Source organism: Heterodontus francisci, chromosome 1 (genome assembly GCF_036365525.1).
Source record: "Heterodontus francisci isolate sHetFra1 chromosome 1, sHetFra1.hap1, whole genome shotgun sequence".
Lineage (NCBI taxonomy): Eukaryota > Metazoa > Chordata > Chondrichthyes > Heterodontiformes > Heterodontidae > Heterodontus > Heterodontus francisci.
Window position 1 is genome coordinate 198,451,290 of NC_090371.1, and position 18,853 is coordinate 198,470,142.

The 18,853-nt window shown below is 41.5% G+C and overlaps 1 protein-coding gene across 2 annotated transcripts in view; it reads right to left on the reverse strand.

Moving 5' to 3' along the window:
• Positions 1 to 18,853, reverse strand: part of tll1 (tolloid-like 1) — a 412,500-nt gene that overhangs the window by 103,604 nt on the left and 290,043 nt on the right. For both annotated transcript variants that reach the window (XM_068040010.1, XM_068040002.1), the window contains 3 exons: positions 17,350 to 17,465; positions 5,595 to 5,697; positions 2,881 to 2,997 (listed from right to left, as the gene is read on the reverse strand). In XM_068040010.1, coding sequence (XP_067896111.1) covers positions 2,881 to 2,997; positions 5,595 to 5,697; positions 17,350 to 17,465 — 336 coding nt within the window. The remainder of the gene's footprint in view (positions 1 to 2,880; positions 2,998 to 5,594; positions 5,698 to 17,349; positions 17,466 to 18,853) is intronic.

Genomic DNA, 18,853 nt, shown 5'->3' on the forward strand with positions numbered 1-18,853 from the left:
ATAACAAAGGAGAAGGTGTAAATAGGACAAGGTCACAGAATAGCTGACCAGAAGGTCATGGACCAAAGGCAAACAATATGTTAATGGTGTGTTGAAAGACAAAGCATTAGTACAGATAGGGTGTTAATGGACTGAAAATTGAACAGCCGCAAGTACAAACATGAAAAAAAAACAGTGGGTAAGCAAACTGAACAAACTAAGATGAAATAAAATAAAACAAACACAAAAAATTATATTTAAAAAAATTTAAGAAAGGAAAAAGAAAAAAATAACTAAAAATAAAAGTAAAATGGAGGGCCCGTCATGCTCTGAAATTATTGAACTCAATGTTCAGTCCGGCAGGCTGTAGTGTGCCTAGTCGGTAAATGAGATGCTGTTCCTCGAGCTTGCGTTGAGATCTTATATGTTTCAATCAAGTCGCCTCTTACTCTTCTAAATTCCAGCGAATACAAGCCTAGCCTGTCCAATCCTTCCTCATAAGATAGCCCGCCCATTCCAGGTATCAGTCTAGTAAACCTTCTTTGAACTGCTTCCAACGCATTTACATCCTTCCTTAAATAAGGAAACCAATACTGTACACAGTACTCCAGATGTGTCTCACCAATGCCCTGTATAGCTGAAGCATAACCTCCGTACTTTTGTATTCAATTCATCTCACGATAAATGATAACATTCTATTAGCTTTCCTAATTACGTGCTGTACCTGCAAACTAACCTTTTGTAATTCATGCACTAGCAGACCCAGATCCCTCTGCATCTCAGAGTTTCGCAATCTATCATTAAGATAATATGCTTTTTTAAAATTCTTCCTGCCAAAATGGACAACTTCGCATTTTCCCAAATTATACTCCATCTACCAGATTTTTGCCCATTTACTTAACCTATCTATATCCCTTTGAAGTCTCCTTATGTCCTCTTCACAACCTACTTTCCTATCTATCTTTGTGTCATCAGCAAATTTAGCAACCATACCTTCGGCCCCTTCATCCAAGTCATTTATATAAATTGTAAAAAGTTGTGGCCCCAGCACAGATTCCTGTGGCACACCACTTGTTACATCTTGCTAACCCATTTATGCCTACTCTCTGTTTCCTGTTAGCACACAATCTTCTATCCATGCCAATATGATACCCCCTACACCATGAGCTTTTATTTTTTGCAATAACCTTTGATGTGGCACCTTATCAAATGCCTTCTGGAAATCTAAGTACAATAGATCCACTGGTTCCCCTTCACCCACAGCACATGCAACTCCCTCAAACAACTCCAATAAATTGGTTAAACATGATTTCCCTTTAACAAAACCATGTTGACTCTGCCTGATTACCTTCAATTTTTCTAAGTGCCCTGCTATAATGTCTTTAATAATAGCTTCTAACATTTCCTCTAAGACAGATGTTACGCTAACTGGCCTGTAGTTTCCTGCTTTCTGTCTCCCTCCCTTTTTGAATAAAGGAGTTACATTCGCTATTTTATAGTCTAGTGGAACCTTCCCTGCATCTAGGGAATTTTGGAAAGTTAAAACTAACGCATCAACTATCTCACTAGCCACTTCTTTCAAGACCCTAGGATGAAGTCCATCAGGAACGGGGACTTGTCAGCCCGCAACTCCAACAATTTGTTCAGTACCACTTCCCTGGTGATTGTAATTTTCTTGAGTTCCTCCCTCATTTTCCATTTCCTGACTTACAGTTATTTCTGGGATGTTACTTGTATCCTCTATAGTGAAGACCGATGCAAAATACCTGTTCATTTCATCTGCCATCTCCTTATTATCCATTATTAATTCCCCCAGACTCACTTTCTATAGGACCAACGTTCACTTTGTTTACTCTTCTTTTTTAAATATCGATGGAAACTCTATCTGTTTTTATATTTCTAGCTAGCTTTCTCTCATACTCTAATTTTACCTTCCTTATCAATGTTTTACTCAGTCTTTGCTGTTTTTTATATTCTGTCAAATCTTCTAACCTGTCACCCTTCTTTACGCAATTATATGCTTTTTCTTTAAGTTTTATACTATCGTTAACTGTTTTAGTTAACCACGGACGGCGGGTCCCACCCTTGAAATTTTTCTTTCTCATTGGAATGTATCTATTCTGTGTATTCTGAAATATCCCCTTAAATGTCTGCCACTGCACCTCTATTGACCTATCCTTAACCTAATTTGGCACTTTACTTTAGCTAGCTCTGCTTTCATGCTCTCATAATTACCCTTATTTAAGTTTAAAATACTGGGCTTGCACCCACTCTTCTCTCCTTCAAACTGAATGTAAAATTCAATCATATTATGATCGCTGCTACCTAGGGGTGCCTTAACTATGAGGTCATTAATTAATCCTATCTCATTGCACAATCCCAGGTCTAGTACAGCCTGCTCTCTGGTTGGCTCCAGAATGTACTGTTACAAGAAATTATCCTGAAAACATTCTATGAACTCCTCATGTAGGCTACCTCTGCCATCTGATTTTTCCAGTCTATATGTAGGTTAAAATCCCCCATGAATATCTCCATCCCTTTCTGAAAGGCTGCCATTATTTCTTCCTTTATACCCCGTCCTACAGTGTGGTTAACGTTAGGTGGCCTGTACACCACTCCCACAAGTGACTTTTTGCCTTTATGATTTCTCATCTCTACCCAAACTGCTTCTACATCCTCGTTTCCTGAACTTAGGTCATCCCTCTCTATTCCGCTAATAGCATCATTAATTAAGAGAGCCACCCCGCCCCCAAATTGGGCTCCCTTCCCAATGCCTTCTGCCACCATTTTACACGGCCTCCCAGCCCGTCTTCAGAGGGCTGGTAAAATTCAGCCCATATTTTCAGACTGCTAAGTTAGCATTTAAATTAATTATTAATTGTAGTATAATTAAACGTCTACCTTCATAGACTGCAGCAAAACCTTTTCCTACCCAGTTACTGCTGCTACGGAATTCTATCCACATTCTGCTGTCAGTGGAAGTCAGAACTTCAGGCAGTTTATCGCCACAATATCTGCCTGGATGTAGAAATATTAAGACAAAAGAGTTCAATACATCACTAAAACAAATGAAAGTTATATTTCTAAGACAATTAAATAGTCAAAGTGCATAATCATAGGCTCATGTCAGCTTTATAATTTAAATATATATCACTGCACTGCACTAATTGTGGCGAGTCGAAGAGACTTAGTAGTTGGCAGGAAAAAAGACAGAGGCGCAAGGGGAGAGCCAACTGTCCAACAGCCCCAACAAACAAATTTCTCTGCAGCACCTGTGGAAGAGCCTGTTACTCCAGAATTGGCCTTTATAGCCACTCCAGGCGCTGCTTCACAAACCACTGACCACCTCCAGGCGCGTATCCATTGTCTCTCGAGATAAGGAGGCCCAAAGAACTGCACTATTTGTTTCTGTGCATCATTTAATTATTTGTAGTTCTAGCCAGCATTATTCTTGTTGGTGATCTTTCCTCAGTGACCTAACTAAATTTGTTATTCTGCTATTCTTGGAGTACATCAGTAACACTTCAAGAATTCAAATAACTGTGATTTATTTTAACATTCTTTGAGTTTTTTGTCTAGTTCTGTTCATTTTTTGAATCTATTTATTTCATGCTGATATTAACAGGGCAATTAACATATTTAGCTATTCTTGATGAATTTTAAAAAGTGCTTCAACAATATTAATTCTTCCTTCTATGTTAATTCATTTTTCTGACATTGTAATACTTAAATTGTTAGACAGTTTTCTCAGTAATATCTGCAGCATTTACTGTTTTAAAAAAAAACACTAAAATTTACAGGAAATATTGTTTTTCAATAAGGATATGGGTAGGGAAAATACAATAAAATAAAAGTATTCTTGTTTGCGCAGTTGAAAATAGATAACAAAACGTCTACAACAATTATTCTAGGCCATAATGTAAATGTAAAAGCAAGTAACTGAGTAAGAACTTCAAAAAACATGAAACAAATGATCATACTTGTATATGCACAAAATAGTTTTTTGAAGAAGATAGCTTCAAACATTTCTTTATTTCCATAGATGATCCTGAATATTTTTAATGATGTAACTACACAGTCCTAAATGCATCGTACTAACTGTGAAGGGAATTGCCCAGGATGACTGTTGTATATTGTATATTAATTGGGTGCTTAATAGTATTCAGGTGGTGGGCATTAATTGAGAATTCACATGTTCATATATATATATATATATATATATATATATATAGGAAGAGGCTGAAATTGGGATTGTTGGACCTAGAGGTGCATGATATGTAATATGTGGCTCTGTAAATAAAAGCTTGTAAATGTATAAAGACTAGGCTCCAGTTCTACCCTTCACTGCCTGGCTATCTGAGTTGTAACAATGCCACGATGCATTCAAGAAAGAACTGCATAAGAGGGTGAGTCTATGGGGTTGATTTTTACCTCAGAGCGGGAATTGTTGCATAAATGGAGCCCAAAGCATATGGTGAACCCAGGAAGCAAGGCCTTGTTGATTTTAATGGCCAGGCCCCATTAATATGTTTCCTGGTGAGAATGACAATGTCGGCAGATGGAAGTGGGATTTCTCATGACAGGAGGCTGCTTTGGGAGATCCCTGACATCAGATAAGTAAAGCCAGCACTGTCAGAGGAGCAAGACAGAAGCTTAGGATAGGAAAATCCCAAGGGTTGTTTCTTCATGGAGTCTGTAGGAGCAATCCTGCTCCTCCATGCCCATTAAGAAAACTTTGAAACATTTCAAAAATTGTATTTATCTCGGCCTCTACTGGCTACAATCTAATCGCCTGCCAGATTTTCCTGGATGGGTCCCGCACTAGGTGTCACTGCTGCTATCAGCAGTTTAGAGCTCATTGGCGTCTGACGGACGACATCAAACCTAATGCTTAATTATTAATGCGGTGAGAGCCTTGTCTACCTGGAAAATCAGTAGATGCAGTTGCTCAATTTTGACCACTCCCATGCACCATTTCCACCCAGCAAGGCAGGGGGTTGAGGTGGGAAGGAGGGAATTAAATCATCCCCTATGACTCTAGCAGTTAAAGTAAAATGTCATGCATTGATGTACTAGCACAACAAGTTGTGACATTCAATTCAATACATCTGTAATCTGAGTTAGCAACATAAATGTGACCATGAAAATTGCCAGATTATTGTAAAAGCCCAACTGGTTCACAAAAGTCTTTTTAGGAAAGGAACCTGCCACATGTACCTGTTCTGGCCCACTGTGTCTGGGAACCATTTTAAGTAATGGACTCTTAATCCCCTCTGAATTGTCCTACAAAGCCACTTAGTTTACAAACAATTGCTACAAGCAGGCCCACCACCATCTTCTCGGAGTAACTCACAATGGACAATAAATGTGACCTTGTTAATATCACCCAAATTCCAAGAACTAGTAAAAAGAGAGTGGAATATATTCAACAACTTTGGAAAAAATTTTTGTAATCTTCCTGAGCAGAGGTGAAAGAGGCCTGGGATACCTTACATAAAATTGCTTTCTTCCACAGTGATATTCTCCCTTAAATTTCATTTTTTGGCGAAACAATACTGTTAAAAACTCAAGTTCAGTGACACAGCTATGTCTCCTAACTGGACAAAGTTCAATACCAAGAAGTGGCGCCTTTCTCCAATAGCCATCTCGTACTTCTATGTAGTCATACCAGCACAGGCGACTCTTGAAGAGATCCATGGTTGTAAAATTCAAAACAATCTGCAACAGAAGTGAATAGAAGTTGTGAAAATCATAGAATCATAGAAAGTTTAAGGCACAGAAAGAGGCCACTTGGACCATCGTGTCTGTGCCGGCTGAAAAATGATCCACCTATTCCAATCCCACCTTCCAGCATTTGGTCCGTAGCCCTGCAGATTACGGCACTTGAGGTGCATATCCAGATTCTTTTTCAATGAGTTGTGGGTTTCTGCCTCAACTACCCTTTCAGGCAGTGAGTTCCAGACCCCCACCACCCTCTGGATGAAAGTGTTTTCTCATCTCCCCTCTAATTTTTCTACCAATCACTTTAAATTTATGCCCCCTCATCACTGACCTCTCTGCTAAGGTGACCCTTCACCTCCACTCCATCCACTCCCCTCACAATTTTCTATATTGCAATCAGATCTCCTGTTACGACCAGGTGAAAAAGGGTTCAAGGGCTCCCTCTCAGCCTTCACCTGGTCTTACCGTAACAGGGTTGAATTTTAAACACACTTTGTTTTTAGCTCCCCCTTGTTAACCGCTTTCCAATTATGAGGCAAAGAAACCAGCACAAACAGGTTTTCTTAGGTTTAAAGAAGAAAAGTTGAAATTTATTAAACTTAAACTCTCATTCAGTTAACGCCTATGGATACACAACACGTCCACGCTAGCATGCATACTCGATATTCTTCTTCTTTGGCCTCCTTGTCTCGAGAGACAATGGGTAAGCACCTGGAGGATAGAGACAGAAAAGAGCAGAAGAAAAATAAAGTGGAAAATTTTGACACAATCTCTAAAGAGGGATTTTTGTTACGGCTCTTCGAGTTCACTGTAAAGTCCTTGATTATAGGTAGATCTTGCTTTTTGTTGGGGCCCAGTATTCTTCTTAAACCTTGTTCGCTGTAGCAGACTTTTCTCTCTTGGGGTTTATGTGTCTTCAGTGGATTTGGAGTTTCGTGAGAAAGAGATGGGAGCAGACATGAGAGGCTGTGGTGAGCTCTCCAGGAGCAAACAGACACTGAGTTCAAAAAGTTTGTACAATTCAGAAAAACCCAGGCTGCCCAGCAGGTTAATCATGTCTGACCATATCTTGGCTCTGTGGATTGCATCATCTTAGCAGGGCCTGGAATGCGCTTCCCTGCCTTCAATGTTTGGTGCTCAAAGTTCATTGTGTGTTAAATGGATAAGGGGAGTAACCTCTCTTGTCCCTATTGGTATGTAAATGTCTTCCGTCTAAGTGTCTGGCAGCCCTTGTAACAGGCCTTCTCTTCTTCCCAGAAACAATTTGAAATTTAATGTCTATATGGCAAAATTAAAATGCCTCATTCTTGGCAGGTGGGGGTCTAGCATGACACCACCACACCCAGCGGAATGAAATGCGATTTGAGAAAAGTGCATTTCATTAAGAGGGTCAAGAGGAAATATAAGATACAAAAAAACATGCATTTCTCTCATTCATTCCCATTCATTCATAAATCCTAAAACTTATTACAGCCTGTCTTTTCTTAGGGCCAGTGCTGCTATAATTGCCCCTTTTTTGGCCTCCAATAAACATGTGGTTCTTTGGGGAAGTTTTTCTTCAGTTTGCCCATTCCCATGGCTGCCTAGGGTCTTTGAGATGGTTAGGTTTAATTAGCCCTGAGTTGGAATTTTTTTCTCTCAGGAGAGTCAGTCATGGGTGCGTCTATCCTTAACTCGCTTTCAGTGCTTTGCTCAGTTATGCAAAGACTTTTGACTTCAAAGGGATGGGTGTTCTCTTTTTTCTGACTGCGGGGGGAGGATTATTTTCTAATCTCCCCTTTATTCTCTGGGACACTCCTGCCTGCAGGTATTTGTGCAGACTCTACTGCACGCCCCTGTGGCACTTGGACTAGGTGAGGCATCACCCTCACGGTTTCTGTGCCCCCGAGAGGTCTTTCTTTGTTTCTGCGAGTTCCTGTAAATGCTGTTAGCAACTCTGTTGGGGTGCTTCCAGTGTCTGCATTTACAGAAGAGGATGCGGGGTCTAACTTTTCACATTTTTCGAGTTTGGCTGACTGGACAAATAGGGGTTTTCATCCGGGATTCCTCCCGACTTCCTTTAACCTGCCCTCTCGGTCGCTTTTTCCCCTTTCCTTTCTAACCTTTTGTCAACCTTGTGCCTGCCTGTCCCCTTTTGTTCTCTGCTGGGGTCCCTTCCAGTTCACCAGCCCTCTGCTGGAGGGTCCTCCTAACATCGGTGCAGGACTTAAGGGTGCAGGTTTCACTGTAGGTTGGGGTTTCCCCTCAACCTGGCATCTGTGGCAACTCCTGCAGTACTCCACCACATCTTTGTGGAGTTTTGGCCAGTCAAACTGCTGTCTTATGCTGGCTTTGATCTTTCGTACACCAGCATGTACAGCCACTATAGTCTCGTGAGCCCTTCTTAATATTTCTCCCCGGTACCTCTGCGGCACCGCTAACTTGTGAACTACTGTCCACTCCTTGCCCTCAGGTCTGTGAGGAGAACTCCATTTCCTCATCAGTACCTCTTCTTTAAATAGTAGCAATCATGGACTCCCTCTGCTTCACTTTCAGACTGGGCAGCCTGTGTTAACTCTCACAATACTGGGTCAGCTCGCTGAGCCTCAGCTAGGGAAAATCAATTTAATTCATTCCCTGGGTCTCCTAACTTTCCAAAGTAAGTCTCAGACAGAGCAACCCAGTCATCTGCCTGCAGTGCTAATTCAGTCTCCTCTGAGGGAGCTGGTTTAATCATGGCCTGATTCATTACACATTCAAGGAAACTGCAGGGGTCCGTCTCCTGCCAAGGCCCTGTCTCTCTGACCGCCTGCGGTCTTTCTTTCACTCTTTGAGGGGGCTACCACCTTCACCCCCACCAGATCATTACCTAGGAACAGGTCAACCCCGTCCACAGGCAAATTGGGGAGAATCCCTACGGTCACAGGTTCCGAAACTAGGTCGCACTCCAGGTGCACCCGGTGTACAGGTACAGGCATACACTGCCCTCCAATACCATTCACCACCATTCTGGTGTTCACTGAACTCTCTGGGGGAAAGGTCAGGTCTTTTCCCAGTAAAAGGGATCAAGTGGCTCCTGTGTCCCTGAGAATTACTCTGGGATGGCTTGCCCCACTCGAGGGGTATGGGGTTATTCTCCCTTCAGACACAAAACCCTGATAACCCTCAAGAACCCTATCAAATTTTCCTGCGCTTGCAACAGTAGGCTTCCTGGATCTCACTCTTACTGCAGTTAAACCCACAGCTTGTTCTGCTGTGCCTTCCATCAGGTTCCCTTCTTCACTGAGCGGATGTGCCCCGATTAACCCTCCAGGTTTTCCTTTTAATTTCCAGCATTCAGCTTTTAGATGACCTGACTTATTACAATTGGAAGCCAATAAGTCTTTGGGTCTCACTCTTACTGCTCACAGCACTTTCCTTTTTGGCTAGAGGAGGGGCCCTTGTGTCTCCTGCTTTTCTTTCTCTCCCAGGACTGCTTGGGCTCCTATTACCTTCCCACCCTCTGTCCTTTTTGGATTTGTGGGGGTGATTAGGAAAGGTACTCCCCTGGGAAACCGACTTATAAATTAAAGCAGACTCATCAGCCAGAACGACCACTCGCTGGACTCTCTGAACCCGCTGCTCCTCTACATGGGTCTTTATGGAGAGTGGGAGAGAGTGTTTCAATTCCTCTAACAGAATTACTTCTCTGAGATTCTCACAGCTAAGCTGTACTTTAAGAGCCCTCAGCCACTGGTCAAAAGCCAGCTGCTTATTTCTTTCAAACTCCAGATAAATTTGATTAGCTTGCTTCTTGAGGGTTCTAAACTTTTGCCGATAGGCTTTGGGTACTAATTTATATGCCCCGACGATAGCATTTTTTGTCAGTTCATAATTTGATGAACTCTTCTCTGGCAACAGGGAATAAACTTCATGGGCTTTTCTGGTTAGCTTGCTTTGTAATAAAAGAGGCCAGGTCTCAGCTGGCCATTTTTGCTGCCTTGCCAGTTTCTCAAAGGACACAAAAAAAAATTCTACAACTTCCTCATTGAATTTTGGAATTAGTTGAGCTAGTTTTAACACTTCTGTACCCAGCCCTGAATTACGCTCCTCCATATTGACCATGCTTTCACTAGGTTTACTCTGTCGCCCCTAGTTAACTCAAGCTACTTCAGCTCTCTTTATTTGCATTCTTTCTGGAAGGTTCTTTCTCCCTCTCTCCTGCCTCTCTTTGTCTTCACATTCCTTCTGGAAGGCTCTTCCTTTCTCCCTCGCCTGCCTCTCACCTTTTCCCTTTCCTCAAATTCAAGTTTCCTCTGTTCCAATTGTATCTTTGCTAACAATACCCTGTTGGAGTCTGCTTCTAACCCTGTTTCTGCTGCTTCAGATTCAAAGGAAAGATGGTTAGCCACTAGTCTTATGAGTTCAGAGTTCCTAGCCTTGTCAAGTACAGTGATTCCACACTGCTCAGCCATTTTCCTCAACCCCTCCATAGACAGTGCTTTTAACTTATCCCAAGTTACTTCACCCCGGCTTGGGGAGCTACTCGCTTCAGTCGCAAACATATTAGTATTCAAGCACACACAACCACAAGAAAACCTGTATTGAAATCTTGTTCTTTTTTGATTGGGAACTATTTGCTTCCCACTTCCAATTTCTCTCCTTTGTGGGTAAAATCCAGGACAGTAGCCCCCAAATTTCTGTTATGACCAGGTAAAAAAGGGTTCTAGGGGTCCCTCTCAGCCTTCATCTGGTCTTACCGTAACAGGATTTAATTTTAAACATATCGTGTTTTTAGCTCCCTCTTGGTGAATCTTTGTTCATCGCTTTCCAACTATAAGGCAAAGAAACCAGCACAAACAGGTTTTCTTTGTTTTAAAAAAGAAAGGTTGAAATTTATTAAACTTAAACTGAAACTCTAATTCGGTTAGCATCTACGGATACACAATGCCCATGATAGCATGCATACTCGATACACACATGCAGATAGAGACAGAAAAGAGCAGAAGAAAAATAAAGTGGAAATGTTTGAGGCAATCTCTAAAGAGGATTTTTTGTTACGGTTCTTCGAGCTCACTGTAGAGTCCCTGATTGGAGGTAGATTTTGCTTTTTGTTGGGGCCCAGTATTCTTCTTAAACCTTGTTCGCTGTAGGACACTTTTCTCTCTTGGGGTTCATGTGTCTTCAGTGGATTTGGAGTTCCGTGAGAAAGAGATGGGAGCAGACATGGGAGGCTGTGGCGAGCCAGCCAGGAGAGGTCTTTTCGGTTCAGCAGCAAACAGACACTCTGAGTTCAAAAAGTTTGTACAATTCAGAAAAACTTAGGTTGCCAAGAAGGTTAGTCATGTGACTAACTGATCTGACCATGTCTTGGCTCTGTAGATTGTATCATCTTAGCAGGGCCTGGAATGCGCTTCCCTGCCTTCAATGTCTGGTTCTCAAAGTCCATTGTCGGTTAAATCGATAAGGGGAGTAACCTTTCTTGTCCCTATTGGTATGTAAATATCTTCCATCCAAGTGTCTGGCAGCCCTTGTCACAGACCTTCTCTTCTTCCCAGTAGCAATTTGAAATTTAATGTCCATGTGGCAAAATTAATATGCCTCATTCTTGGCAGGTGGAGGCATCTCCTCTCAGCCTTTTCTGTTCCAAGGAGAACAACCCCAGCCTATTCAATCTTTCCTCATAGCTGCATTTTTCCAGTCCTGGCAACATCCTCGTAAATCTCCTCTGTACCCTCTCCAGTACAATTACATCCTTTCTGTAATGAGGTGACCAGAACTGCAGACAGTACTCAAGTTTTGGCCTAACCAATGAGTTATACAGTTCCAGCATAACCTCCCTGCTCTTATATTTTATACCTCGGCTGATAAAGGAAAGGATTGCATATAGCTTCTTAACCGCCTTATCGACCTGTCCTGCTACCTTCAGGGATCTGTGGGCATTCATTCCAAGGTCCCTCACTTCCTCTACACTTCTCAGTATTTTCCCATTAATTGTGTATTCCTTCCCAAACTCGTAAACTGGAGGATTTATAGAGCATGTTGGGTATTTTCTAAATCCCTGCCTGTATTTATCTCCCTAAACTGTTTTTACCTTTCTTGCAATCAGGTGCCCATTTATAAATGTAAAGAGATCAACATCACCAAACATACCAATAGTGAAGAACAAATACAAAAAAGATCAGGTAAATTGGACACTGTGGTGATCTGATGCAACCTGCATAATTTAGGCACCACAGGACAAGATTCCCAGAAACTCTTAATTAGCTGAAAGATTGACATGCTAATGATATAACTCATCTAAATGAAAGTCCTCCACTTCCTATTGCTAATTTTGTTTGCATTCACTGGGCTTGACTAAACTTCAGAATGTTTACACGGAAAACCACATAAATTATCATGACTAAACCTCAATGTTTATCTGGAAAGCTGCAGTGAATTACAGTATTACTATTTTAGCCTCAAAATGTCATGGCAAAAATAACAAGAGGTTTGTGATGTTCCCATATGTTTTTGTAGGATAATGCAAAATTCTGCCAGATGTACATCTTGGGGAGTTTCAGGCAGCAGGAATTACTGTCCTTGCCATCAAAGCAGCATATACTTAATCAAAGTGATGGTTTTTCAGTGAGAGCTAACACTGGATTAGATTTTGAACTTGCCGCTCGGGCATTAAACTAGCACTGTGGATCAGCTGCCTGTTATAGAAAATGCTCAATTATTGGATTAAAAATTGGGCAGAGTCTTCAACAGGTGACCGATCTGGCTCACCAGCTTTATGCCAATTGGCAAGTTAACAATCTACCCCAATGTGTTCCAGGTTATTTCTTTTCCCCTCTTCAAAATGTTCATTTTAAAATGATGATAGTTTAAGCGCCTGTCAGAAGAACATTGTAAGTTCCTGGTTTGCTTCCCCAATGAAGCTGAACCTTTTGGAGGCTGAGGGTGAACTGGAAAGAGAGGGCTAATTTTCAGTCTGAAAGATCATCAACTACTGACTGTAAAGATAGAAAGTGGATGCAGTCCTAAGGGAATCCTTTGGCTGATGTCACCTGGGGATGTAGATTTCATTGTTGATTGCATGAAAGAAGGAGTAACATGTTTTCAAAGAGAAGCCCTTAAGTTATTTGAGAGTAGACCTCTTAGGGAAAGTTGCAAGAGTAGAGAATTACAGAAGATATCCAAGTGAAGCCACTTAACATCGACTATACTAATCCCTAAATTAGCTTCATCTTGAAAGCAGCGTGTGAAGTATTTTCATATTTCTTTTGTTTGCAAGTTTTCACTAATTAAGAGCTGAGTTTATAACTCGAACAAAGTTTGTAAATTAAGATAATGTGAAAATGCAATATTTTCAGTGGCCAATGAGAACCGAAAGTACCACAAATACTCACCAGGACTGGCAGCATCTTTGCAGAGAGAACCAAAGTTAACCTTTCAGGTCTGTGACCGTCATCTGGTGGAGGAGCAGGGTATATCTGACAGCAACTTCTGGATTTCTGTGTTCAACTGCACATTTGTAGGCACCAGAAGTTACTGTCAGTTTACCCAATAATAACAAGCACTGACAGCCTTGCTGTTATTACTATTGCAAATTCCAGGCCAATGAAAGGGCTACTTAACACAAGGAGAGAGCTAGAGGAGATGCAAGCTGAGAAAATCAAAACAAAGATAATTACTGGATTAAAAAAAAATCAAGAGGAAGAAAAAAATTTAGAAAATACTGGATAGGTGGAATCAATTACAAGAGTGTAATCCAATGATCCAGTTCAGGTGACACCATAAACTAGAAGAACAAACTTCAGTTGGTTGTCTGTTATCTGAAACCTGAGACTGAACTATTTTATTCAATCTTGTGCCTGTCATTTGATATATACAGACCTTTTTTTAATCTTTCTTCAAAGGTAGTCTCCGCTTTTACAATCCCATCAGCACTAACCAAACTGGTAGTTTGTTTGTACCATGACCATCAGATTGATTTGGATAGCTACATTTAAGGAATTGGTTAAACTACTAATACAGCTGCAACAGGGAGGTTGACACTGCACCCTGGTTTTGCTTTTCTTTGATCTCTATTTCTACTGATGAAGATTAACTCAGGTTAGAATGATATCTCTCTGCCTGAACTTACTGTCTATATATCCGAGAGCAAAATGGCTTACAAGTAACATCACATCTTCCAAGTGCTAACATAATTGGCAATTAAAGAACAAAATGTCCCACAATATAGTATTATGGTAATATCATAAAGCATTGTCAAAAATTCAGTGCTTAGTTGTTTTGCTACAGAGACCTTGAGCCTAGACTTTCCAACTGATGGTATTTTAGCGCTTGCAATACCCACTTAAAATTGATTTCAATTGACTTGAAGAAGATACCTCAATATATGCAAGTGCTTGAAAAATCTACCCAGCACCTTAAAAGGTTAAAAATGGGCAGAAATTGGTTTAGTGTGATTTTTTTCTTTACTGTGTTTCGAACTGATTTAGTAGCAGGGCTAGGTTTTTCTGCCCATTCAGAGACAATAAACAAAAGCCTAGTTGTTTCAAACTACCTCAACACACAAGCTAAGTACTAAGCATAAAAATCTCTACAAATTATGAAGTATAGTTCTTATGCTGCAGTTTGCAGTGTTTTGATTTGCAGCACAAGACTAAAAGATATGGAACCCCATAAAGCACTGGGTCTGGAACAACCACATTATCCAATTACTGGTTAGATATGAATTCAGTTTCAAAGCTCTTCATCTTTCAGCACTTACTCATAGCACAGGACGTATTTTTATAATCTCTAAAGTAAATTTCCTGACACGATAAATGTCACACTTTAAACACAGATCCCATGATACAAATATGATTAATGTGTGTATGAGACTGAACAAAAGTCATTGGCTAGAAAGTCATTTGGGCCCATTTCACACATTTAGAGCTGAATTCTGTGGTGAAAAAAAATGGCAGCCGGCATGCCAGGGCCGCGCGCTGCTGCAATCGTGAGCGCGGCAGCTCAGTTAAATATGCAGGGTGGCTGCCCCCAACCCCCCCATCATGTGGCGGGGGCAGCCTTGGCATCAGCTGTCGCTGCGCTGGCACCATTTTTAAAGGGCTGCCAGCCCTGCTCAGTGACTGCAGAGTTGAACCCCATGCTCCCCACTCCTCACTACACCGAAAATAAATGTTTGCCCCATTCCCCCGCAATACACTGACAGTGCAGAGTTGATCCCTTCTCCCTCCCACTGCACCAAGTACAGATTTGACCCCTTTCCCGCGCACCCCCGCCCCCCCACAACTGCACAAAATGCAGAGGTCATCCCTTCCACCATCCCTCCCACACTACAAATGCACAGTTGACCTCGTTGCACCCCCCCTCACCACTACACTAAAAATCCTGAGGTCCCTCCTTCCCCATCTCGGTGGCATCAGGTTTCCCTGGATGGGAAGGTGAAAGCATGTGAGTGCCGCCCATCTCACGGTAGATCCGGATCCGATGGCAAGATCATGGGGAATTGCATTTAACTGTATTCATAAAGTTCATTTAAATATTTAAAGTTAGGTCCCATCGCTGAGTGGTGGGGGGCCGTCACGTAGTCCAGCAATGCCGGTGTCAGGCTCCGTGGCGGGCCGCTGCCGCTCCGATCTTCCGGCCCCATGCCGCACCCCCCCAACCCCCCGCCATAGAGCTCAACATTGGGAGCGGAACAAAAATCAGCCCTGAAGCCACAGAGGACTGTATTTTACTGGGCCCTCAACGTCTGGCTCCATGGCGGGGGGCTGGAAGATGGTTCCAGCAGAGGCCCACCACGGAGCTTGATGCCGGGAGGGCCTGGCCTGATCCTCCCGCCGGCGGCAAGGCTCCATGGCGGACCCCTGCCGCTGGGTGATGAGACCTGAATTTCAATATGTAAATCAATAAAATAAATATATTTAAATGCACTCGCCCCCAATATTCTGGGCCCACCACGATCTTCAGTGCGGCGGCCAGCACACCCGCAACTTCAATTTTCCGTCTGGGGAAAGCCAACGTGATACCGGTTTTGTTGGGCGGAGTGGGGAAGGGGGAGTTAAAATTTTTAGCGCAGGTGTGGGATGGGGTCAAATAACTGTAATGAGTGTAGGGGATGGTGGGAAGGGGTGAATTTTAAAGTTTGTACTGTCTGGGTGGGGAGGTCAGATTTCAAAGGTAACAGTTTTAGGGGAAAAGTGCAAATATTAATGTAATTGTTATTGGGGGTGGAAAAGGGGCGTTACAATTTTATTTGGTAAATTTTGGGGGGATACCACTTTAAAAATTCAAATTGACTGGCAGGGCTGGCTGCACTTTAAAAATGGCGCTAGCGCCTGTGCACAGGCAGCTGACACCATTGCGGGCATCGGACAGCCCGCCCCCTCCACATGATTGGGGGAGGGAGGGCAGGCCGCCCCATCTATTTAAATGAGCCATTGCACAGGGGATTGCGGCGGATCTGCAGTGTGCACGGGCTGCCATTTCGTTCACTCTAAAATCAAGCCCAGAATGTTGTGCTATTTACCTCCCTGGCAATGGTAAGTCCCAGAAGAAGGGTAGGAGTTGCATAAATGCGGTGGGGCTGTTGGGTGTCCAATCACCATGACTGTGGAGTCAGGGAAGTAGTCCTGTTTCTCCTGAATCCTTAAGAATGATATTTTAAATTTTGTTTTTTTTAATAAAAACTTTCCTTTTGTTGGTGTTGGCAGGGGCTACTAAAGAATTTGGGGCAGGGCAGGCCCAGCACCTGTTCCACTCAAACAAATGTTCCACAGATAGTCCTGCAACAGGCGATAGGCCGCTAAGTAACATATGCAAGGGACCTAATGGCTGCTTTAGGTGGCTATCTGAGATGCCTAAAAAGTGGGCATAGCAAATTCAGTAGTGGTCCAAATGCTCATGCAGTTTGGGTGTGGACCATCCCAAGGCTGAATCTGCCAGTATCACATCCATTTAACAGCCAGTAAACAAGCTCAATGCATCCCATTTGTACCCCATTCTTCAATTATTTTGTCTTTTTGAGTTTGAAAACAAAAATCTTGTAGGCTTTCTTAAATTACTTTTCTGGGCTGGATTAAAGAATGTGAAAATTGCTGAATATTTAATTTTCATAGTAGTCCAAAGCATTTTGTATCCAAAAGTTTTCAATCAAAATGATAGCAGGTTATCTTTGACAGCACCAAGAATGGAAGCATTCAGATCGTACAACATAAAATGTTGTAGATTACGAGAGGATAACAGCTCTTGCGTGTTTGGCTATCAAAGCACCATAAAACCACAAGTATATATACTCATTATGTTAAGTGCCATGGGTCATTTTACTATGCTAAAGGTGCTGTATAAATGCAATTTATTGATGGCTTTAAATATTTAATTGTTTTTGCTGTGCATCATAGTGAGGAGATGTTCCTCATATTTTACAGCATATCATATTGTTTCATGTACAAGTATTCATGATCTAAAGTAATGACCTGCAAAGTGTGCATAAGCCTGAGGTTATAACCACACCAATAACTGTTTTTGTCATGCATCAGAACAATCACTATTGCAGTACATCCTCTAACATACAAATCTTGCCATTTCCATCGACTAAATAATTACCAAGAGGGGCTTTTAAAATAAAATAGTGCAGGCAACATTTATGGATATACTGTAGGGATAGGACAACCAGAGGCTATTCCAATATATTACCTTTTCACCAGGTGTAACTGAGATTCTCCAAACACAATGTGTGTATGAAGGGTATCCATTAGGAAATCCTGGGGATGAGAAATTGCTGATTGAATCTTGAAGCGTTTCTCCACAAGCTGCAGAGGAAAGCAAGAAGACTTAAGATGGCTTTTGTTAACTGCCTATCCAATTTCAACTGCCAAAGTAAAATGCTGATTCCAAACAGAAGCAAAATCATATCAAGATCTTGAACTATACTCAGCAATAATTTGTTAAAATCTGAAATTTTACCTTCTGAAACTTTTATATAAAAACATGTGCAAGGTGGTACCTGCTCCAACCATATTAGGCACTGCACTCCTATTGTGAAGGTCTTCCTTATTTCAACCCCTACTCTGTTTTGTTAGTTGATCTCATATGGGGTCAAAGGGTTAAAACTGCTCTCAGTATAAGCCAAATATTTGGATTAATTGCTACATTTGTTATGGTGCAAGAGGTACCCATACCACTGAAGTGACAGATCTCAGAACGATATCATGCTGCTTTGAGGGGGATTGAGAGGTCAGAATTGGGCTGAAGGAAATGGATCAAATATTTATTTTCATTCCCTGCTGGGAACAAAGGAGCAATTTTGTTCTGATAATTAATCCTAGGGGCATCAATTATCTTTGTTTCTTTTCTTCCAAGGGCCTTCAATCAGTCCAGAATGAGATCTATGACTCCTCTCAGGAAACATGGATCATGCTGCGCCTATCACAGGTGCTTTGGCCAGAACTCTTGAGGAGCCTGGCAATACCCTCAAACATAGCCAATCTTAAATAGAAAAGAAAAACACCAACTGTAAAACAAAAATGAAGCCAAAAACATGCCAAAATTGTTGCTACTTTAATATGAAACCAGAACTTGATATCCACAATAGGTAGAATTCTGCAAGAAGCAATTTATTGGCTGCATTGCTCTAAAACACAAAATACTGTGGAATAATAGACAGATATCTGTGCAGCCATAGTTTGAGCTGCCAATCATTCCACTAGCTAGTAGGAGATTGATTAATTCTACTCTACCACTGGGTTTGATTGGTATTAATAATATCAACTGTTGCCATTTCCTACAATTAATGTTCAAGTAAATTAGACCTGTCACAGCAGTAAGCTGATGTTGGCGACCTTCAATCTACAGCAATTTCGCCTCATGAACTATTTAAAACATTCAGTTTTTTTTAAGTGATCTTGAATGATTTCCACATAAGATTAACATTTTTGTCACAGCATGATGAATAATAATGTTTTTCAGTCATCACCTGCTTGTCAGCAGGAAATGCACATTGTTAAAGCTCTAGAGAGTACAATTTATCACAAATTCATGATGACAAGTGATACAAAACTCTGTAAAATGAAAACATACAAGACAGTTCTGAGCTGTCAGCATTGTGATTCGATCAACTGGGATAACTTTATTCATTTGAATGCTAAAGCAAAAGGTTAACTCTTTGAATGCCTGGCTGTAATACTAATACTAATATATA